Here is a 24,010-nt window from a genome sequence, read left to right on the forward strand (position 1 = left end):
CATTTATGTGTAGGGAAGTCTCCTGACTTGACCAAAGTCCTTGGAAGTTTCTTCCCCGTGTGAGTGCTCCCCAGCCCTGAAGGCTGGCATCCGTGGTCACCAGGACCCAGTCCTGTATGCCGAATCTGCGGCCCTCTCTGAGATGAGCACTCTGCAGCCACCACAGCAGAGACACCCTGGTCCTTGGAGACAGGGTTATCAACCGATGCATTTGAAGATGCGATCCCGACCATTGGTCCAACAGGTCCCACTGAAAGGTTCTGGCATGGAACCTGCCGAATGGAATTGCTTCGTATGAAGCTACCATCTTTCCCAGGACTCGCGTGCAGTGATGCACCGACACCTGTTTTGGTTTCAGAAGGCCTCTGACTAGAGATGACAGCTCCTTGGCTTTCTCCTCTGGTAGAAACACTTTTTTCTGGACTGTGTCCAGAATCATCCCCAGGAACAGTAGACGTGTCGCCGGAACCAGCTGAGACTTTGGAATATTCAGAATCCAACCGTGCTGGTGTAGCACCTCCTGAGATAATGCTACGCCGACCAACAACTTCTCTCTGGACCTCGCCCTTATCAGGAGATCATCCATGTATGGGATAATTAAAACTCCCTTTTTTCGAAGGAGTATCATAATTTCGGCCATTACCTTGGTAAATACCCTCGGTGCCGTGAACAGGCCGAACGGCAACGTCTGGAATTGGTAATGACAATCCTGTACCACAAATCTGAGGTACTCCTGGTGAGGATGGTAAATTGGGACATGCAGGTAAGCATCCTTGATGTCCAGAGATACCATGTAATCCCCCTCTTCCAGGCTTGCAATAACCGCCCTGAGCGATTCCATCTTGAACTTGAATTTTCTTAAATATGTGTTCAAGGATTTCAAATTTAAAATGGGTCTCACCGAACCGTCCGGTTTCGGTACCACAAACATTGTGGAATAGTAACCCCGTCCTTGTTGAAGTAGGGGCACCTTGACTATCACCTGCTGGGAATACAGCTTGTGAATTGCCTCTAACACAGCCTCCCTTTTCGAGGGAGTCGTTGGTAAGGCAGATTTGAGGAAACGGCGGGGGGGGGGGGGGGGGGGGGATGTCTCGAATTCCAGCCTGTACCCCTGAGATACCACTTGAAGGATCCAGGGATCTACTTGTGAGCGAGCCCACTGATTGCTGAAGTTTTTGAGACGGGCCCCCACCGTACCTGGCTCCGCCTGTTGAGCCCCAGCGTCATGCGGCGGACTTAGCAGAAGAAGCGGGGGAGGACTTTTGTTCATTGGAAGTAGCTGTATGCTGCAGCTTTTTTCCCTAGCTCTGCCTCTGGGCAGAAAGGACGCGCCTCTACCCGTCTGCTCTTTTGGGGGCGAAAGGACTGTACCTGATAATACGGTGCTCTCTTTGGTTGTGAGGGGACATGTGGCAAAAATGCTGACTTCCCAGCCGTTGCTGTGGACACTAGGTCCGAAAGACCATCACCGAACAACTCCTCACCCTTATAAGGCAAAACTTCCATGTGCCTTTTAGAATCTGCATCACCTGTCCACTGCCGGGTCCATAACCCTCTCCTGGCAGAAATGGACAGTGCACTTATTTTAGATGCCAGCCGGCAAATATCCCTCTGTGCATCTCTTATGTAGAAGACTGCGTCTTTAATATGCTCTACGTTTAGCAATATAGTGTCCCTGTCTAGGGTGTCAATGTTTTCTGACAGGGAGTCTGACCATGCAGCTGCAGCACTGCACATCCATGCTGAGGCAATAGCTGGTCTCAGTATAATACCAGTGTGTGTATATATAGCTTTCAGGAGAGCCTCCTGCTTTCTGTCAGCAGGTTCCTTTAAGGCGGCCGTATCCTGGGACGGCAGTGCCACCTTTTTTGATAAGCGCGTAAGTGCTTTATCTACCCTAGGGGGCGTTTCCCAACGTGACCTATCCTCTGGCGGGAAAGGGTACGCCATTAGTAATTTTTTTGAAATGACCAATTTTTTATCGGGGGAAGCCCACGCTACTTCACACACTTCATTTAATTCTTCAGAAGGGGGAAAAAAACTACTGGTAGTTTTTTCTCCCCAAACATAATACCCTTTTTTGTGGTACCTGGGGTCACCTCAGAAATGTGTAAAACATTTTTCATTGCCTCAATCATATAACGAGTGGCCCTATTGGACATTACATTTGTCTCTTCGTCGTCGACACTAGTATCAGTATCCGTGTCGACATCTGTGTCTGCCATCTGAGGTAGCGGGCGTTTTAGAGCCCATGGTGACCTTTGAGACGTCTGGGCAGGCACGGGCTGAGAAGCCGGCTGCCCCGCATTTGGCATGTGGTCAAATTTTTTATGTAAGGAGTCGACACTTTCGCGTAATTCCTTCCACAAGTCCATCCACTCCGGTGTCTGCCCCGCAGGGGGTGACAACACATTTATAGGCACCTGCTCCTCCTCCACATAAGTCTCCTCATCAAACATGTCGACACAGCCGTACCGACACACCGCACACACACAGGGAATGCTCTGACAGAAGACAGGACCCCACAAAGCCCTTTGAGGAGACAGAGAGAGAGTATGCCAGCACACACCAGAGTGCTATATAATACAGGGATTAACTAAATTATATCCCCTTATAGTTGCTATATGTATATTGCGCCTAAATTTAGTGCCCCCCCTCTCTTTTTTACCCTTTCTGTAGTGTAGACTGCAGGGGATAGCCAGGGAGCTTCCTTCCAGCGGAGCTGTGAGGGAGAAATGGCGCCAGTGTGCTGAGGGAGATAGCTCCGCCCCTTTTTCGGCTGACTTTTCTCCCACTTTTTTATGGATTCTGGCAGGGGTATTTATCAAATATATAGCCTCTGGGGCTATATATTGTGATATATTTGCCAGCCAAGGTGTTTTTATTGCTTCTCAGGGCGCCCCCCCCCCAGCGCCCTGCACCCTCAGTGACCGAAGTGTGAAGTGTGTATGAGGAGCAATGGCGCACAGCTGCAGTGCTGTGCGCTACCTTGGTGAAGACTGAAATCTTCTGCCGCCAATTTTCCGGATTCTTCTTGCTTCTGGCTCTGAAAGGGGGCCGGCGGCGCGGCTCCGGGACCGAACATCAATGGCCGGTTCCATGCGGTCGATCCCTCTGGAGCTAATGGTGTCCAGTAGCCTAAGAAGCCCAAGCTACCACCAGTTAGGTAGGTTCGCTTCTTCTCCCCTTAGTCCCTCGCTGCAGTGAGTCTGTTGCCAGCAGATCTCACTGTAAAATAAAAAACCTAAAATATACTCTCTCTCTAGGAGCTCAGGAGAGCCCCTAGTGTGCATCCAGCTCAGCCGGGCACAGGATTCTAACTGAAGTCTGGAGGAGGGTCATAGTGGGAGGAGCCAGTGCACACCAGGTAGTCCTAAATCTTTCTTAGCTGTGCCCAGTCTCCTGCGGAGCCGCTATTCCCCATGGTCCTTACGGAGTCCCCAGCATCCACTAGGACGTCAGAGAAATATATATACTGTATCCAGGTAACCCCATTAACATCAATAGCTCTCCATCTGTGAAGTTTTTCAATTATTAATTTGCTGAATTATACCCCTTTCACATCGCAAATGCCAGGTCCCACCCAGGAATTTGGAAACTGGTCCTTACCGGGTGGGACCCAGCCTCTAACAACTGGCTCTCTGACCCGGCAACATGCTGGGTCGGGTTGCCATAGTGGCGGAGGGGAGGGAGCACTGGGAGATGAGCTCATCTCCACACTGCCTCTCCCTATGTAGTGAATGGGTCCCATCAACCCGGCACCCCATTCACACTGCCCCTGACCCGGTATACAACCCGGGAAGAACACTGCTGTATTCCCAGGTTGAATTACTGGGTCAGGTGACCCGGGAATTCACCATGGGCCCTTTCACACCGCACAGCGACCCGGGAATTCGCCGGCAATATACCGATTCGATACCATATTTGTGCGGTGCGAAAGAGTAATTATAGAATAATCATCTATATAAACTGTTCTGTAGTGCACTCCAAACAATCCTGCCCCCCCCCCCCCCCCTCAATGTCCCCAGCAGGGTTAATTTAGCGGATGTCTTGAAGTAGTTAACTTGTTTATACTTAGCATGCTCAATATTAGACGGCTTTCACTATTCAGCATAATCAAAGTGTTAAAAATGTATAAACCATTTAAAGAATTTTAAGGCTCTATTGATTAGACAATAAACCAGATGTCACTACTGGTGCACTCTGTGGACCTGGAAAGTGAAGGCGGGCGCAATGATGTTGTCTGGCAACGTCTGAAGGATTTCAGACTATACTAGAACTGGCTAGTTAAGACGGAAATGGATAATGGCATAGATGGCGCTTCTCCCATTCATTTCAGTCTGGAAACACCAATGGAATCTTAAAATTCATGGTTTATAAAATGATAGAAGCCATTGCTTCATGGATGGAAGCTAGGAAAATAATATACTGCCAACCAGATAACAATGATGGCTTTGATCAACTTACAAATATAATAAAATAGATCTTTTATAAAAGGTATCTCAAAGGCTATTTCATAGCTAAATGTAGTCAAAATCAATTGCAGAAATGTTGGCATTATTTTTTTTTTTTTTTTAAAGTTTGAAAAATAACGGGACACAACTGTATAGTATTTAAAAACTAACTTCATGTAAGAAGATCCTAATATACAGTTGAGAGAATAATTCGTTGGAATGGGAAGATCCTACAAGACCCTACAAAGTCATCAGTCTGGCTAGGAAGGACTTGTGCCTAGACCACTGGTAGCAATGTGCAGAGCTGAACACTATGAAACATACAATGAAGAACTGTTGCTTCTCTGCTACTATAGGTAGGTTTATTTTTCTCAAAATCAAAAGTACAACAAAGAAAAAAAAAATGTACAGAAGTGTTATACTTTACTACAAAGCAAATAATAAGATTTTACTAACCGGTAAATCTATTTCTCGTAGTCCGTAGTGGATGCTGGGAACTCCGTAAGGACCATGGGGAATAGCGGCTCCGCAGGAGACTGGGCACAACTAAAGAAAGCTTTAGGACTACCTGGTGTGCACTGGCTCCTCCCTCTATGACCCTCCTCCAGACCTCAGTTAGGATACTGTGCCCGGAAGAGCTGACACAATAAGGAAAGGATTTGGAATCCCGGGTAAGACTCATACCAGCCACACCAATCACACCGTATAACTCGTGATACTATACCCAGTTAACAGTATGAAATATAACTGAGCCTCTCAACAGATGGCTCAACAATAACCCTTTAGTTAACCAATAACTATAAACAAGTATTGCAGACAATCCGCACTTGGGACGGGCGCCCAGCATCCACTACGGACTACGAGAAATAGATTTACCGGTGAGTAAAATCTTATTTTCTCTAACGTCCTAAGTGGATGCTGGGAACTCCGTAAGGACCATGGGGATTATACCAAAGCTCCCAAACGGGCGGGAGAGTGTGGATGACTCTGCAGCCCCGAATGAGCGAACTCTAGGTCCTCCTCAGCCAGGGTATCAAACTTGTAGAATTTAGCAAATGTGTTTGACCCCGACCAAGTAGCTGCTCAGCAAAGTTGTAAAGCCGAGACCCCTCGGGCAACCGCCCAAGAAGAGCCCACCTTCCTCGTGGAATGGGCTTTTACAGATTTAGGATGCGGCAGTCCAGCCGCAGAATGTGCAAGTTGAATCGTGCTACAGATCCAGCAAGCAATAGACTGCTTTGAAGCAGGCGCACCCAACTTGTTGGGTGCATGCAGGATAACTAGCGAGTCAGTCTTTCTGACTCCAGCTGTCCTGGAAACAGATTTTTAGGGCCCGGACTACGTCCAGCAACTTGGAATCCTCCAAGTCACGAGTAGCCGCAGGCACCACAATAGGCTGTTTCAAATGAAAAGCTGAAACCACCTTTGGGAGAAATTGGGGACGAATCCTCAATTCCGCCCTATCCATATGGAAAATCAGATAAGGGCTTTTACATGATAAAGCCGCCAATTCTGAAACACGCATGGCCGAAGCCAAGGCCAACAGCATGACCACTTTCCACGTGAGATATTTTAAATCCATGGTTTTAAGTGGTTCAAACCAATGTGACTTTAGGAAATTCAACACCACGTTGAGATCCCAAGGTGCCACTGGGGGCACAAAAGGGGGCTGAATATGCAGCACTCCCTTAACAAATGTCTGAACTTCAGGTAGTGAAGCCAGTTCTTTCTGGAAGAAAATCGATAGAGCCGAAATCTGGTCCTTAATGGAACCAAATTTTAGGCCCATAGTCACCCCTGACTGTAGGAAGTGCAGAAAACGGCCCAGCTGAAATTCCTCCGTTGGGGCCTTCCTGGCCTCACACCACGCAACATATTTTCGCCATATGCGGTGATAATGGTTTGCGGTCACTTCTTTCCTAGCTTTAATCAGCGTAGGGATGACTTCCACCAGAACGCCCTTTTCCTTCAGGATCCGGCGTTCAACCGCCATGCCGTCAAACGCAGCCGCGGTAAGTCTTGGAACAGACAGGGCCCCTGCTGCAGCAGGTCCTGTCTGAGCGGCAGAGGCCATGGGTCCTCTGAGATCATCTCTTGAAGTTCTGGGTACCAAGCTCTTCTTGGCCAATCTGGAACAATGAGTATAGTTCTTACTCTTTTTCGTCTTATTATCCTCAGTACCTTGGGTATGAGAGGAAGAGGAGGGAACACATTAAACCGACTGGTACACCCACGGTGTCACTAAAGCGTCCACAGCTATTGCCCGAGGGTCTCTCGACCTGGCGCAATATCTTTCTAGCTTTTTGTTGAGGCGGGACGCCATCATGTCCACCTGTGGCCGTTCCCAGCGATTTACAATCAGCTGAAAGACTTCTGGATGAAGTCCCCACTCTCCCGGGTGGAGGTCGTGCCTGCTGAGGAAGTCTGCTTCCCAGTTGTCCATTCCCGGAATGAACACTGCTGACAGTGCTAACACGTGATTTTCCGCCCATCGGAGAATCCTTGTGGCTTCCGCCATCGCCGTCCTGCTTCTCGTGCCGCCCTGTCGGTTTACATGGGCGACCGCCGTGATGTTGTCTGACTGGATCAGTACCGGCTGGTTTTGAAGCAGGGGTCTTGCCTGACTTAGGGCATTGTAGATGGCCCTTAGTTCCAGAATATTTATGTGTAGGGAAATCTCCTGGCTTGACCATAGCCCTTGGAAGTTTCTTCCCTGTGTGACTGCCCCCCAGCCTCGAAGGCTGGCATCCGTGGTCACCAGGACCCAGTCCTGTATGTCGAATCTGCAGCCCTCTAGAAGATGAGCACTCTGCAGCCACCACAGCAGAGACACCCTGGTCCTTGGAGACAGGGTTATCAGCCAATGCATCTGAAGATGGGATCCGGACCACTTGTCCAACAGATCCCACTGAAAAATTCTTGCATGGAACCTGCCGAATGGAATTGCTTCGTAGGAAGCTACAACTTTTCCCAGGACTCGCGTGCAGTGATGCACCGAGACCTGTTTTGGTTTCAGGAGATCTCCGACTAGAGACGACAACTCCTTGGCTTTCTCCTCCGGGAGAAACATCCTTTTCTGGTCTGTGTCCAGAACCATCCCCAAAAACAGTAGACGTGTCTTCGGAACCAGCTGTGATTTTGGAATATTCAGAATCCAACCGTGCTGTTGTAGCACCTCCCGAGATAGTGCTACCCCGACCAACAACTGCTCCCTGGACCTCGCCTTTATAAGGAGATCGTCCAAGTATGGGATAATTAAAACTCCCTTTTTTCGAAGGAGTATCATTTCGGCCATTACCTTGGTAAATACCCTCTGTGCCGTGGACAGACCAAACGGCAACGTCTGGAATTGGTAATGACAGTCCTGTACCACAAATCTGAGATACTCCTGGTGAGGAAGGTAAATGGGGACATGTAGGTAAGCATCCTTGATGCTTGAAATAACCGCCCTGAGCGATTCCATCTTGAACTTGAACCTTTTTATATAGGTGTTCAAGGATTTCAAATTTAAAATGGGTTTCACCGAACCGTCCGGTTTCGGTACCACAAACATTGTGGAATAGTAACCCCTTCCTTGTTGAAGGAGGGGTACCTTGACTATCACCTGCTGCGAATACAGCTTGTGAATTGCCTCCAGCACTGCCTCCCTGTCCGGGGGAGCTGTTGGCAAGGCAGATTTGAGGAAACGGCAAGGGGGAGACGTCTCGAATTCCAGCTTGTACCCCTGAGATACTACTTGTAGAATCCAGGGATCCACCCGTGAGCGAGCCCACTGGTCGCTGAAGTTCTTGAGACGGGCCCCCACCGAACCTGGCTCCGCCTGTGGAGCCCCAGCGTCATGCGGTGGACTTCGAGGAAGCGGGGGAGGGCTTTTGTTCCTGGGAACTGGCTGTATGCTGCAGCTTTTTTCCTCTACACCTCTGCCTCTGGGCAGAAAGGACGCGCCTTTAACCCGCTTGCCTTTCTGGGGCCGAAAGGACTGTACCTGATAATACGGTGCTTTCTTTGGCTGTGAGGGAACATGGGGTAAAAATGCTGACTTCCCAGCTGTCGCTGTGGAAACGAGGTCCGAGAGACCATCCCCAAACAACTCCTCACCCTTGTAAGGCAAAACTTCCATGTGCCTTTTAGAATCTGCATCCCCTGTCCACTACCGATGTATAAGACTGCGTCTTTAATATGCTCTATGGTTAGCAATATAGTGTCCCTGTCTAAGGTATCAATATTTTCTGACAGGGAATCTGACCACGCAGCTGCAGCACTGCACATCCATGCTGAAGCAATAGCTGGTCTCAGTATAATACCTGAGTGTGTATAAACAGACTTCAGGATAGCCTCCTGCTTCCTATCAGCAGGCTCCTTTAGGGCGGCCGTGTCCGGAGACGGTAGTGCCACCTTCTTTGACAGGCGTGTGAGCGCTTTATCTACCCTAGGGGATGTCTCCCAACGTGACCTATCCTCTGGCGGGAAAGGGTACGCCATTAGTAACTTTTTAGAAATGACTAGTTTCTTATCGGGGGAAGCCCACGCTTCTTCACACACTTCATTTAATTCATCAGAAGGGGGAAAAACCACTGGTAGTTTATTCTCCCCAAACATAATACCCTTTTTTGTGGTACCTGTGGTAATATCAGAAATGTGCAACACATTTTTCATTGCCGTAATCATGTAACATGTGGCTCTATTGGGATGTACACTAGTCTCATCATCGTCGACACTGGAGTCCGTATCTGTGTCGACATCTGTGTCTGCCATCTGAGGTAGCGGGCGTTTTAGAGCCCCTGATGGCTTTTGAGACGTCTGGGCAGGCACGGGCTGAGAAGCCGGCTGTCCCACATCTGATATGTCGTCAAACCTTTTATGTAAGGAGTTGACACTGTCGCGTAAATCCTTCCACGTATCCATCCACTCAGGTGTCGACCCCGCAGGGGGTGACATCACATTTATCGGCACCTGCTCCGTCTCCACATAAGCCTCCTCATCAAACATGTCGACACAGCCGTACCGACACACCGCACACACACAGGGAATGCTCTGACTGAGGACAGGACCCCACAAAGCCATTTGGGGAGACAGAGAGAGAGTATGCCAGCACACACCAGAGCGCTATATCAAACAGGGATACACACTACACAGTGATTTTACCCCTTATAGCTGCTTATATATCACAGATTGCGCCTAAATTTAGTGCCCCCCCCCCCCCTCTTTTTTACCCTATGTAGTCTGGAACTGCAGGGGAGAGCCTGGGGAGCGATCCTTCCAGCGGAGCTGTGAGGGAAAATGGCGCCAGTGTGCTGAGGGAGATAGCCCCGCCCCTTTTCCGGCGGGCTTCTCCCGCTTTTTTTATACAGTTATGGCAGGGGATTTTACACATATATAGTCTTAAAGGCTATATTATGTGTTAATTTGCCAAGTAAGGTACTTATATTGCAGCCCAGGGCGCCCCCCCCCAGCGCCCTGCACCCATCAGTGACCGGAGTATGTGGTGTGCCTGGGGAGCAATGGCGCACAGCTGCAGTGCTGTGCGCTACCTTAATGAAGACCGAAGTCTTCTGCCGCCGATTTCCAGGAACGTCTTCTTGCTTCTGGCTCTGCTAGGGGGGCGGCGGCGCGGCTCCGGGACCGGACGACCGAGACTGGGCCTGTGTTCGATCTCTCTGGAGCTAATGGTGTCCAGTAGCCTAGAAGCCCAAGCTAGCTGCAAGCAGGTAGGTTCGCTTCTCTCCCCTAGGTCCCTCGTAGCAGTGAGTCTGTTGCCAGCAGATCTCACTGAAAATAAAAAACCTAAATATTACTTTCTTTCTAAGAGCTCAGGAGAGCCCCTAGTGTGCATCCAGCTCGGCCGGGCACAAAATTCTAACTGAGGTCTGGAGGAGGGTCATAGAGGGAGGAGCCAGTGCACACCAGGTAGTCCTAAAGCTTTCTTTAGTTGTGCCCAGTCTCCTGCGGAGCCGATATTCCCCATGGTCCTTACGGAGTTCCCAGCATCCACTTAGGACGTTAGAGAAATTTAGAATGGACATTATCATGCACACTCCCTTATTACTGTGACTGCAGATCAATATGCGCTCTTCACCATTACCACCAGCCTAGTTTGAGATAAATATACACTCTTGATATTTATGTTATCATACTACATTTCCGGACCTCATCCTATTATTTTTAAAATACCTTACGGAATTTGCAAGTATTGCAGTGGAAGCAAATCTCTTAGTCTGATTAGGACTTGGCTGTAAAGTACATTTGATATTAACAAGAAACATTCCTTCACTGGCATTTCTGCCCTTCTGGCATGATTCAATCCAAGAGGTTTGTTCACATCTGTGTAAGGACCCACTGTTACCTTATTTATGAGATGCTCTGTCACCACTTCCCTCAGTCCTGTGTACAGTTTTTCTCCGTGTTTATGAAGCACCATGGTATATGCATTTCTATACAGTTCTTCAAAGCTCAGTCCACTGTTATTCTTGCGCTGAATTTCTTGTATTGCGTTTTTTAGGAGATCCCAAATGCTGTTAACATATTTTTCATCCATAGTCATCTATAAGAGAAAAGCATGGAACCATAAACAAATGCATGGAAATAAAAATCACATATCATCTAAAAATACATATATATTTTATTTATTTTCCCTTCACAATTTGTGCTGCAGGAGATGGCTAGAGTCATGCAGATGAGGTAACAAAAAGCTGGGAAGTTTATTCTGGAATGAATAAAGGATCAAACATTTGATGGTATATATCATAGGGTCAGAGTTTGCTGGAGGTGTGGGATGCAGGACGATCTCGGACGTTTTTATAAAGTAGTAACCAATTAAAAAGCATGGTTTTGCCTTGTAAATGATTGCCCCTTAAAAAAAAAAAAAAAAAGAAAAGAAAAAAACGGCTGGGAACTGGCATCTCCGGCTGACTCAGACCCTATTACGCATGTCCTTTAAGGAATAATACTTAGTCTGCGATCGAAAATCTTAGCAGCAAGTCAGCTCATAGCGCAAGAGCAACCATGCAACAGCCTCAGACGCAACGATTTGTCAGCAGAGTATGGTGGCACCAGGATGAGATGCCATTGTCGACATCTACACGTCATTTCAATGACACTTTGCCCCATTTGCCCTGCATTTAAATGACCACTTAATGTTTAACATACATCAAGTCAGCAGGTATGTGCTACGATCTTCATGAAACATGCAATCCTACTGAAACTGTAACACTGTGAGAAGGTCACAATTAAAGATCATTTTACAAATGTGTAACTCACAGATGTAGAGTAACAGTTCTTTAAATCAGGTATTTTATTTATCCACATTTATGTAGGGCTAACATATTCCGATGTACTTAACAAATGGTACCAAAACAGATAAAATGAGACTGGGTAATAAACAGGCCAACAGGTAGGAAGTCCCTGCTTGCAAGATTATAATCTATAGGTATTTATGCGTTTGGTACCGATGAATGCAAGAAAAATACACCTCATCAATTACAATTAGCATACCAATCAGATTATGAGTGAATGCTACATACATTGCAGAAGGCAAGTTTTTTGCAGTTATTGGTTTCAGAAATAATCACATTTCCTGTCCTCTGGACGCAATTACTGCCCCAGGCTGATAATGACCCTCCTATACCCCTGTCGGGGAACTTCTAGTCCGTACGGCACTGGTGTTTTTCTTCAATCTAGGTTTTTTTTGCAACCTTTAATGGTCTATGACCAATATATGTAATTCTTGGTTTCTACACGTATTATCTGTTTCATAGTTCTACAGGACATCTATGAGTCATTAATGTTTCTTCATATTTCTATTATGACATTGTACGCGGTTTGATTCTTTGTTCATGCTGCTTCAAAAAAAGAAAAAGAAAATGAATTGCTGTTCAAGATCCCCATGTTAAAAAGATAAATGCAACCATGCCTCAAATAAAAAACGTCTTAAACAGTCCATCCCATCCATGTAGTGTTAAACTGGGTATACACTGGACAGCTGGAAATCTTGCCGATGGTCGATGCAACTTCACCTTCGCCCAGGATCATTTAAGATTGCCAGTACAAACTAGCTCATACAATATCTCATTCATTACACTGCATGGTGCTGCAAACAATATTGTCATGTCTGCCTGCAGTGCATGCAGAGCTGAATGTGTGATGAACAATGCACGGGAGCGCGCAACAGTACGTACAGTGTCACACAAGACCATATGGACAATTTGCGTATATCTGCAGAGGCCGTTCGGCAAGGCGTCTCCTTCACTGGGGGTCCCTAATACAAGGTATGGGTCCGGGGTGCAGGACCCCATCACGTCGGCACAGGTCGGCTACCCCAGGTCAGCACACAGGTGAAAGTTAATAAGGGTTAATAAGCACAGAAATGCTATATAAGTGAAGTGTGATTAAAATCATACAAAAATATATACAAAGTGATACAAAAAATCATAAGTGTTAATAATAAGAATTTACTTACCGATAATTCTATTTCTCGGAGTCCGTAGTGGATGCTGGGGTTCCTGAAAGGACCATGGGGAATAGCGGCTCCGCAGGAGACAGGGCACAAAAAGTAAAGCTTTCCGATCAGGTGGTGTGCACTGGCTCCTCCCCCTATGACCCTCCTCCAGACTCCAGTTAGGTACTGTGCCCGGACGAGCGTACACAATAAGGGAGGAATTTTGAATCCCGGGTAAGACTCATACCAGCCACACCAATCACACTGTACAACCTGTGATCTGAACCCAGTTAACAGTATGATAACAGCGGAGCCTCTGAAAAGATGGCTCACAACAACAATAACCCGATTTAGTTAGCAATAACTATGTACAAGTATTGCAGATAATCCGCACTTGGGATGGGCGCCCAGCATCCACTACGGACTCCGAGAAATAGAATTATCGGTAAGTAAATTCTTATTTTCTCTATCGTCCTTGTGGATGCTGGGGTTCCTGAAAGGACCATGGGGATTATACCAAAGCTCCCAAACGGGCGGTAGAGTGCGGATGACTCTGCAGCACCGAATGAGAGAACTCCAGGTCCTCTTTTGCCAGGGTATCAAATTTGTAGAATTTTACAAACGTGTTCTCCCCCGACCACGTAGCTGCTCGGCAAAGTTGTAATGCCGAGACCCCTCGGGCAGCCGCCCAAGATGAGCCCACCTTCCTTGTGGAATGGGCCTTAACAGATTTAGACTGTGGCAGGCCTGCCACAGAATGTGCAAGTTGAATTGTGCTACCAATCCCACGAGCAATCGACTGCTTAGAAGCAGAAGCACCCAGCATTGTTGGGTGCATACAGGATAAACAGCAAGTCAGATTTCCTGACTCCAGCCAACCTGGAAACTATATTTTCAGGGCCCTGATAACATCCAGCAACTTGGAGTCCTCCAAGTCCCTAGTAGCCGCAGGTACCACAATAAGCTGGTTCAGGTGAAACGCTGACACCACCTTAAGGAGAAACTGGGGACGAGTCCGCAGCTTTGCTCTGTCCGAATGGACAATCAGATATGGCTTTGTGAGATAAAGCCGCCAATTCTGACACTCGCCTGGCCGAGGCCAGGACCAACAGCATGGTCATTTTCCATGTGAGATATATCAAATCCACAGATTTGAGTTGTTTAAACCAATGTGATTTTTTAGGAATCCCAAAACTACGTTGAGATCGCCCAGTGCCACTGGAGACATCAAAGGGGCTGTATATGCAGTACTCCCTTAACAACTTCTGGACTTCAGGAACTGAAGCCAATTTCTTTCTGGAAGAAAATCAACAGGCCGAAATTTGAACCTTAATGGACCCAATTTGAGACCCATAGACACTCCTGTTTGCAGGAAATGTAGAAATTAACCTAGTTGAAATTCTTCCGTGGAGCCTTCCTGGACTCACACCCTGGCACATATTTTCACCTAAGTGGTGATAATGTTGTGCGGTCACCTCCTTCCTGGCTCTGACCAGGGTAGGGATGACCTCTTCCGGAATGCCTCTTTCCCTTAGGATCCGGCGTTCACCCGCCTTGGCGTCAACGCAGCTGCGGTAGGTCCCGGAACAGACACGGTTCTTGCCGAATCAAGACCCTTCTTAGTATCTCTTGAAGTTCCGGGAACCAAGTCCTTCTTGGCCAAACCGGAGCCACGAGTATAGTTCTTACTCCTCTCCTTCCTATCATTTTCAATACATTGGGTATGAAAAGCAGAGGATGGAACACATACACCGACTGGTACACCGACGGTGTTACCAGAGCGTCCCAGCTATTGCCTGAGTGTCTCTTGACCTGGCGCTTCAGGTGGGACGCCATCATAACCACCTTTGGTCTTTCCCAACGGTTTACAATCATGTGGAAACTTCCAGATTAAGTTTCCACTTTTCCGGGTGGAATTCATTTATGCTGAGGAAATCTTCCCAGTTGCCCACTCCCGGAATGAACACTGCTGACAGTGTTATCACATGATTTTCCGCCCAGCGAAGAATCCTTGCTGTCATTGCCCTCCTGCTTCTTGTGTCGCCCCGTCTGATAACGTGGGCGACCGCCATGATGATGTCCTACTGGATCAGCACCGGTTGACTTTGAAGCAGGAGTCTTCCTAGGCTCAGAGCATTGTAAATTGCCCTTAGCTCCAGTATATTCATGTGGAGAGAAGTCTCCAGACTTGACCACACTTCCTTGGAAATTTTTTCCCTGTGTGACTACTCCCCAGCCTCTCAGGCTGGTATCCGTGGTCCCCAGAACACAGTCCTGAATGCTGAGTGTGCTGCCCTCTAAAAGATGAGCACTCTGCAGCCCCCACAGAAGAGACACCCTTGTCCTTGGAGACAGGATTATCCGCTGATGCATCTGAAAATGCGATCCGGACCATTCGTCCAGCAAATCCCCTGAGATCTGCCGAATGGAATCGCTTCGTAAGAAGCCACCATTTTTCCCAGGACTCCTGTGCATTGATGCACTGATACTTGGCCTGGTTTTAGGAGGTTTCTGACTAGGTCGAATAACTCCTTGGCTTTTTCCTCCCGGAGGAACACCTTTTTCTGGACTATGCCCAGAATCATTCCTAGGAACAGCAGACGTATCGTCGGAAAACAGCTGCGATTCTTGGAATATTTAGAATCCAGTCGTGCTGTCGTAGAACTACTTTAGATAGTGCTCTTCCGACCTCCAACTGTTCTCTGGAACTTGCCCTTTTCAAGATATCGTCCAAGTAAGGGATAATTTAGATGCCTTTTTTCTTTGAAGAAACATCTTTTCGGCCATTACCTTGGTAAAAGGCCCGGGGTGCCGTGGATAATTCAAACGGCATCGTCTGAAACTGATATTGACAGTTCTGTACCACGAACCAGAGGTACCCTTGTTGAGAAGGGCAAATTTGGACATGGAGGTAATCCTTGATGTCCAGGGACACCATATAGTCCCCTTTTTTCCGGTTCGCTATCACTGCTCTGAGTGACTCCATCTCGATTTGAACCTTTTATGTAAGTGTTCAAAGATTTCAGTTTAGACTATGTCTCACCAAGCCGTCTGGCTTCAGTACCACAATATAGTGTGGAAAAATAATACCCTTTTCCTTGTTGTAGGAGGGGTACTTTGATTATCACCTGCTGGATATACAGCTTGTGAATTGTTTCCAATGCTGCCTCCCTGTCGGAGGGAGCCGTTGGTAAAGCAGACTTCAGAAACCTGCGAGGAGAAGATGTCTCGACTCTCCAATCTGTACCCCTGGGATAATACTTGTACTATCTAGGGGTCAACCTGCGAGTGATCCCACTGCGCGCTGAGACTCTTGAGACTACCCCCCCACCTTGAGTCCGCTTGCACGGCCCCAGCGTCATGCTGAGGACTTGGCAGACGCGGTGGAGGGCTTCTTTTCCTGGGAAGGGGCTGCCTGCTGCAGTCTACTTCCTTTACCTCTATGTCTGGGCAGATATGACTGGCCTTTTGCCTGCATGCCCTCATGGGAAAGGAAGGATTGAGGCTGAAAAGACGGTGTCTTTTTCAGCTGAGATGTAACTTGGGGTAAAAAGGTTGGATTTCCCAGCTGTTGCCGTGGTCCCCAGGTCCGATGGACCGACCCCAACTAACTCCTTCCCTTTATACGGCAATACTTCCATGTGCCGTATGGGATCTGTATCACCTGACCACTGTCGTGTCCATGACATCTTCTGGGTGATATGGACAACGTACTTATCTTGATGCCAGAGAGCAAATATCCCTCTGTGCATCTCACGTACATATATATAGAATGCATCCTATTAAATGCTCTATATGAATAAAATATTTTCAGTCAGGGAATCCGACCAAGCCAACCCAGCACTGCATCTCCAGGCTGATGGCGATCGCTGGTCGCAGTATAACCACCGTATGTGTGTATATACTTTTTAGGATATCTTTCCAGCTTCCTATCAGCTGGCTCCTTGAGGGCGGCCGTATCTGGAGACGGTAACGCCACTTGATAAGCGTGTGAGCGCCTTATCACCCTAAGGGGTGTTTCCCAACGCGCCCTAATTTCTGGCGGGAAAGGGTATAACGCCAATATTTGCTATCGGGGTAACCCCACGCATCATCACACACTTCATTTTATTTTATCTGATTCAGGAAAAACTACAGGTAGTTTTTTCACTCCCACATAATACCCTTTTTTGTGGTACTTGTAGTATCAGAAATATGCAACACCTCCTTCATTGCCCTTAACGTGTGGCCCTAATGAGAAATACGTTTGTTTATTCACCGTCGACACTGGATTCAGTGTCCGTGTCTGTGTCTGTGTCGACCGACTGAGGTAAATGGGCGTTTTTAACGCCCCTGACGGTGTTTTTGAGACGCCTGGACCGGTACTAATAGTTTGTCGGCCGTCTCACGTCGTCAACCGACCTTGCAGCGTGTTGACATTCTCACGTAATTCCCTAAATAAGCCATCCATTCCGGTGTCGACTCCCTAGAGAGTGACATCACCATTACAGGCAATTTCTCCGCCTCCTCACCAACATCGTCCTCATACATGTCGACACACACGTACCGACACACAGCACACACACCGGGAATGCTCTGACAGAGGACAGGACCCACACTAGCCCTTTGGGGAGACAGAGGGAGAGTTTGCCAGCACACACCAAAACGCTATAATTATATAGGGACAACCTTATATAAGTGTTTTCCCTTATAGCATCTTTATATATATCTCAATATCGCCAAAATCAGTGCCCCCCCTCTCTGTTTTAACCCTGTTTCTGTAGTGCAGTGCAGGGGAGAGCCTGGGAGCCTTCTCTCCAGGCTTTCTGTGAGAGAAAATGGCGCTGTGTGCTGAGGAGATAGGCCCCGCCCCTTTTTCGGCGGGCTCGTCTCCCGCTATTTAGTGAATCTTGGCAGGGGTTAAATATCTCCATATAGCCTCTGGGGGCTATATGTGAGGTATTTTTCGCCAAAAAAGGTTTTCATTTGCCTCCCAGGGCGCCCCCCTCCCAGCGCCCTGCACCCTCAGTGACTGCCGTGTGAAGTGTGCTGAGAGGAAAATGGCGCACAGCTGCAGTGCTGTGCGCTACCTTTAGAAGACTGCAGGAGTCTTCAGCCGCCGATTCTGGACCTCTTCTTACTTCAGCATCTGCAAGGGGGCCGGCGGCGCGGCTCCGGTGACCATCCAGGCTGTACCTGTGATCGTCCCTCTGGAGCTGATGTCCAGTAGCCAAGAAGCCAATCCATCCTGCACGCAGGTGAGTTCACTCCTTCTCCCCTAAGTCCCTCGTTGCAGTGATCCTGTTGCCAGCAGGACTCACTGTAAAATAAAAAACCTAAGCTAAACTTTCTCTAAGCAGCTCTTTAGGAGAGCCACCTAGATTGCACCCTTCTCGGCCGGGCACAAAAATCTAACTGGAGTCTGGAGGAGGGTCATAGGGGGAGGAGCCAGTGCACACCACCTGATCGGAAAGCTTTACTTTTTGTGCCCTGTCTCCTGCGGAGCCGCTATTCCCCATGGTCCTTTCAGGAACCCCAGCATCCACAAGGACGATAGAGAAAAAGTGTTAGGGTGTGCCAACCTAAAGCCACCCAGCCATACCGACACAAGGGCCACCGCACCCCACTCCCACAAGTATGCGGAGAAATCTATGGAAGGATTCAGGTATACAAATTCATGTGCACAACTCGATTTCGTACTGGTTCTATTTTAGGTTTTTAGAATTCTAGAGAAAACAAAGGTTGCATGTAACATTTATGGCTGGTTGCTGATGCGCAAACACAAGAGGATGCTGGGGGGAAAAAAAAGTCTTGTGGAAAAGGAGCACACATTTCAGGGAAGAGCTCCGATTCCAGCAAAGAGGCAACACGGGATAGTTTCTGCACAGAAGCAATCAGCAAACATCATATGCAAATAGAAGGATAAGTCACACAGAGGTTGCTTGAATGAGTCTAAACAATTGAAAGATTTGTACAATTTCAAGGGGGGGGGGGGATTCAAATGTTATCGCTCCCCAGATCTTAAAGTGACGGGAGATCCGAAGGGTGATATTCAAATGCACCCACTTATCACGCCCATCACACTCTGGTTTAGGAACGCAAAGCACCTAAACCCAACTAAAGTAATGGTCGTGAGAAGACCCGTTCGGGCACCCAAACGAGTCTCTTTACGGGTCTCGGCGAGCTGAAATGAACTTGTCACTGCCGTCCTTAGCAACATTAGAATACTGCTGGGGGGCGCGATAGGGGGTAGAGATTTGAATCTCACCCAATGTATACCATAAACTGTTGTCCACACACCGTAATCATCATAATTTTCTCAAGAGGTTCTGTCTAGCTCTGACCTCATTAATATATTGACCCTCCACAAAGAAACTTCTTCACATCAGGTCAATATCAGCAGTCAGACATACTCAGACTCAGTAGTGGGCGTAATTCAAATGTATTTGTGGCCAGTAGCCACTACATAGCACCCAACCGAGCTATTCAAATGTAGCTCCATCCTGGCGCGAACGGCTGGCGACATCTACATTTCAGCTCGCATCCGCTGAAATGTGTGAAAAGTGAGCTGTACATATGGCACTTTTCCTGATGGCGCCTATTAGTTTAGTCGCTTTACATGGCTAAACCAGACACTAATGGGCGTGCTCAGAGCGATAGGGGACATCAATTGTGTATCGCCCCCTGCAATCTCCCGTCACTTTAGACGGGAGATCGAGGGCGATAACTATTACGCACCTATAAATCGATGACAAGCATTCCACCAATCACAAGCAGGCGCTCCTTTCTAAAAGAGTTTGCGTGTGATTGATGGATAGAGGAGAAAGATGGCATTGTAAAGGAGCTGAGTTATGAAGAAAGTCTGCTCAGAAACTATTCACTTCTTAAAGAGCCAATGCATTATGTATGGGCAGAGGATAAAGATAAATAGCATGTGAGGAGAATAAGCCAAGCAGCAGCAATTGTAGTTCGGAGCATGGGAAAGAAAAGGGGTAACTGAAAAAGTCAAGTTTGTAAGAAAGAAAAAACAAACAAAACAATTAAGTCTTAAGTCAGACACACCTGCCACCTGGCTTCAACACTGGGTGACAGCCTTACCAGCCAATCCAATTTGGCCAAACACACAGGAGGCAAACTTGGTCAATAAGTAGCAGTTCTTAAATAAAAGGACAGACAACATGCAGTACTCCAGTTTCTGCGGAACTAAACATCCAAGTAAAGGCCCCCATACACGGGTAAGATTTGGCCTGTTTTCATCCGAAAACTGGCCAAATCATGTGTGTTTTGACATGAGGTCGGATTCGATGCGCGTTCCCGTGCGCCTCATATTGGAGTTGGAGATTGTACATGCTGCACGTCCAACCACCAACTTGGGGCGGGCTCCGGCAGCGGAGAACGGGATTGCACGCGACATGTCGCATCCAAAAAGTACTGCATGCGATCCTGCCGTCCGGGAAGCTTCCGGGCGGCTCAAGGGGAATAGTCTGCGATTCCTCCCGTAGGAGTAATCGCACCTGTGTATGGGGGCCTTAAGCTGTGCGTGCAGCTGGGAAGTGTATTCCTAATCAACTGAGGCGCTAATTGTTGCCTACCTCTAATCTTATTGGGGCCTTTTACAGCAGTGGAAGATGACCACCTACACAAAGGGCAAAAGGAGCCACCCTAAGACAGCCATTTACAAACATACCCGATAATGACCCTATACATATCAAAATAAGACACAGCAGTCACTTTCAGGCTTTATATGCTGCTTGATACATGCTACTATATTGTACTAATCGTAAAGCGCAAAAGAATATAGGCGCTATGTAAGAAACTGTTAAATAAATATTACAGTGTATATGGCAAGCATTAGATGTGAAACTGCTGAAACTCATGTTGCAGTGTATTACAGAGAAAATGAAATTAAAGGCTTGTGCAGTGGAGCATTTTCAGAAAGAGTATGGGTCATTAGGTCAACAGTCATAGGGTTGACACGAGTTATTTTTTTATACTTTTTTGGTGTCACTTTCTTCGTAAAGTTACGGGGAACCCCAGTTAGTGCACCGTGTTCACTCGCCATGCTTTAGGCACGGTGCCTCGCACCGCTACTGCCGCGCTCTGCACAGGTTACCGTTCCCAATTGTAGTCCACATGGATCGTAAAGTATGAAAAAGTAAAAAAAAAAATTGAAAACCGTATGTTTACCTAGTGACCATGTCGACCAATAGTTGTCAACCTAATGACTGTCGACCTAATGGCCGTATCCCTTCAGAAACATGTATATAATCGCGCGCACAAAAGAGAACATGAAAAGAGCATATACATTGTTCTGATTATACTGCTGCTCATATGAGCAACACGTGCGCAGTAAACCAGGAGCGACACTCTGAACTCTGCTCGGAAAAGTGCACTGGCCAATTTTCTCTCGTCACATTCCAACATGAATGCAGTGTGGGAAAGTGCTCTGGAAAAACTTATCCCAACGAGCCCTTAAGGTAGAAGTCAACAAAAACGTTTTTATGTTTATGTTTATGTACTGTAGGGGAGGTAAACGCGCACCAGTTACATCTCCGTTAAATGTGAGGGACTAAAACTGTTAAGTGAAAAAAAAAAAAAAAAATTTCACACTGAGCCAAACAAAAAAAGGTTTGTAGCTAACTGGAGTAAGAGGGAAGGAAGTGGGAAAGGATGAATAGATGGATAGCACAGTGCCAAACAAAGCCTTGTGGTAATCTGACAAAAATTAAAGAGGAAAATGAGACATGATCAGAAACAAGGAAAGTGTGAACAGAAAGTAAATCCTTCGGTGAAACTTGGAAACTAGCTGCATGTGAACACTCTGGTGTTACATATAGACTCCCAAATACAATTGCAGCTATCGTGTACTGTAGTCTAGAATATAACATTATGGGTTTATTTTTGTGTTTCCATGAAACAGCAAGGCAAAATAATAGTAAATAAAAAAACAAAAAAAACAAAAAACACGTGAGCTTCCAGCAGCTATAACATTTTTATTTTTTCCTAACTGCGACTTGAATTAACACCTACTGTATTACACGGTAATTCCGATTACCACTCCTATGCGCCATCCCGACGGTCAACTGGATGTAGGAGGACTTGTGGCAATTGTGGCTTTTTACATACACGATAAATGTGGGCAATAAAAATATACAGAATAATAAAAGGGCAATATAAATATGCAGAAACTAACTTTTCTAGCAAAATAAAAGCAGTCTTATTTGGGGTGTATAATAAAATGCTTGTAAATTGATTTTTCTGTCATTTGCATCAAATTAATAGAAACTGGTTAAAAACACGGGGGGGGGGGGCTGCTTAACTGCATTTGTTGCCTTTAGAACAAGCGACACTAATACCTAGGGGCAAAGTGTGAAGAAAACACAAGTCATTCATAGCAGATTTCTTGTCCATTGCAAGCACAGACCCTACTCACTAACGCAATCTTATGCTGGCCATACACTAGGTCGATATTGTGTACGAACATACGTTTTCGACGTCATTGCGTGCACATCATGCATGTTTTGGGTACGATTAGGATGTGCGGCCCTGCCGAACATTGCATCCTCATATCATACAAGCAGCCCATATCATCAGTCGTAATCATATGCACATCATACCATGTTATATGCACATACAATGCATCGTATGATTTTGAGTGGCATTTCCCTGGATTTTTTATTTATTTTTGTGAGGCACACACTCGATCGTTTAACGACGGGTCGTTATCACACTGCGTCTCGCTCATATTGTCCGGTACTGCCAGGAGGTTGAAGGGATATCGTCATATGACTTGTATTGGATGTGGTTCAACCTGACGTATGGCCAGCATCAGAACAAGCGCTTTAATGCATCGGCCTACATTTAGTAGCTTACTGAATTTAGCGCCAATTCTATAAAGATCTATTTAAACAGAAGAAAAAACCAACACTGACATCTATATGAATGAAAGAAAACAGGCTTGTGTGGGCATTTTGGAATAGTGCATTTTTTTATGTTCAGAAACGTTAAGTGTGCATTCCGCTCTCCGACAATGCTCTGCAATTTGAACAACTCATCAGAACAGATGGCTTATTCCATTCAGAACTCTGTGAGTTATCAACCTTATCTACAATGACTTGTTTTCAGAGATGGCATAAACTGAGTTGGCAGAAACAGTAGCTCTCTTGAGCATTCAGACACCAGCCTAATGTTAACAAGGAAAAAAAAAATATTCTAGTCAGTGATAGCAAAATACTCGCTATAGAAAGCTTTCACGCACTACAAGTGAGGGATCTTGTTTTGAAAAAGAAGCAGGTCCCACTGGACGGGCTGTACATGCGATTGGCTAGCCACTTCTCGCAAGAGTTTGCCTCAATCAAAATGGAAACGAACATGAACGCTCATCTGATCCTGTCTGCAGTTGCTCCGGACGTGGCCTTGCATATCATTGTGGGAATTGTAGCCCCATTCCTGCTGAGGAGCCACCGGTTGCCCGATGCTGCCATGAAGATGCAGCTCAGTGTTTGTGTTGGTCCCTTGTGCACTGGCAGCAGCTCCTGTGGAGAAAGCCATGCAGGGCATTGGGAAGGGGCTATTATACCCTGATATAAGGGATACAACTGTGGTGTCATAGAATGGAGGGTCCATACGATGAATAAGGTGGCAAGTGTGGGCAGTGCACCAGCCCTCCTCAGTTATGTTTAGTTACACAATGGCCAGATTTCACTTCTCAAAATATTAGCCTATTGTGGTGGCCCTAGCTTGCAAGATTTACCTCTTATTGGGTGCAAGACAGTGTATGTAGTCACTATGTTGACACGAGAATGCTGGCGCCATAATCCAGACATGGTTGTAATGCTACTTAATAACTGTGCACACTTTAAACATGATTTACTATCTTGTGTAGAGACCCATTTATCAGTCACATTCTCAGTGCATTTTGGGAGCGATATCAGCACCCAAAATTGCATTGCAATTAGAAAGAACAACTGAATATGCTGAGCTATATAAGAAACGGTTAATAATAAGAATTTACTTACCGATAATTCTATTTCTCATAGTCCGTAGTGGATGCTGGGGACTCCGAAAGGACCATGGGGAATAGCGGCTCCGCAGGAGACTGGGCACAAAAGTAAAAAGCTTTAGGACTACCTGGTGTGCA

General features: G+C 46.8%; 1 protein-coding gene across 1 annotated transcript in view; it reads right to left on the reverse strand.

Annotated features, from left to right (window-relative positions):
- CUL3 (cullin 3) overlaps positions 1 to 24,010 on the reverse strand; it is a 293,465-nt gene that overhangs the window by 171,310 nt on the left and 98,145 nt on the right. The window contains exon 2 of the mRNA XM_063915923.1: positions 10,801 to 10,998. Within this exon, the coding sequence (XP_063771993.1) occupies positions 10,801 to 10,998 (198 nt within the window). The remainder of the gene's footprint in view (positions 1 to 10,800; positions 10,999 to 24,010) is intronic.

This window comes from Pseudophryne corroboree, chromosome 4, assembly GCF_028390025.1.
Source record: "Pseudophryne corroboree isolate aPseCor3 chromosome 4, aPseCor3.hap2, whole genome shotgun sequence".
In the NCBI taxonomy this organism is placed as follows: Eukaryota; Metazoa; Chordata; class Amphibia; order Anura; family Myobatrachidae; genus Pseudophryne; species Pseudophryne corroboree.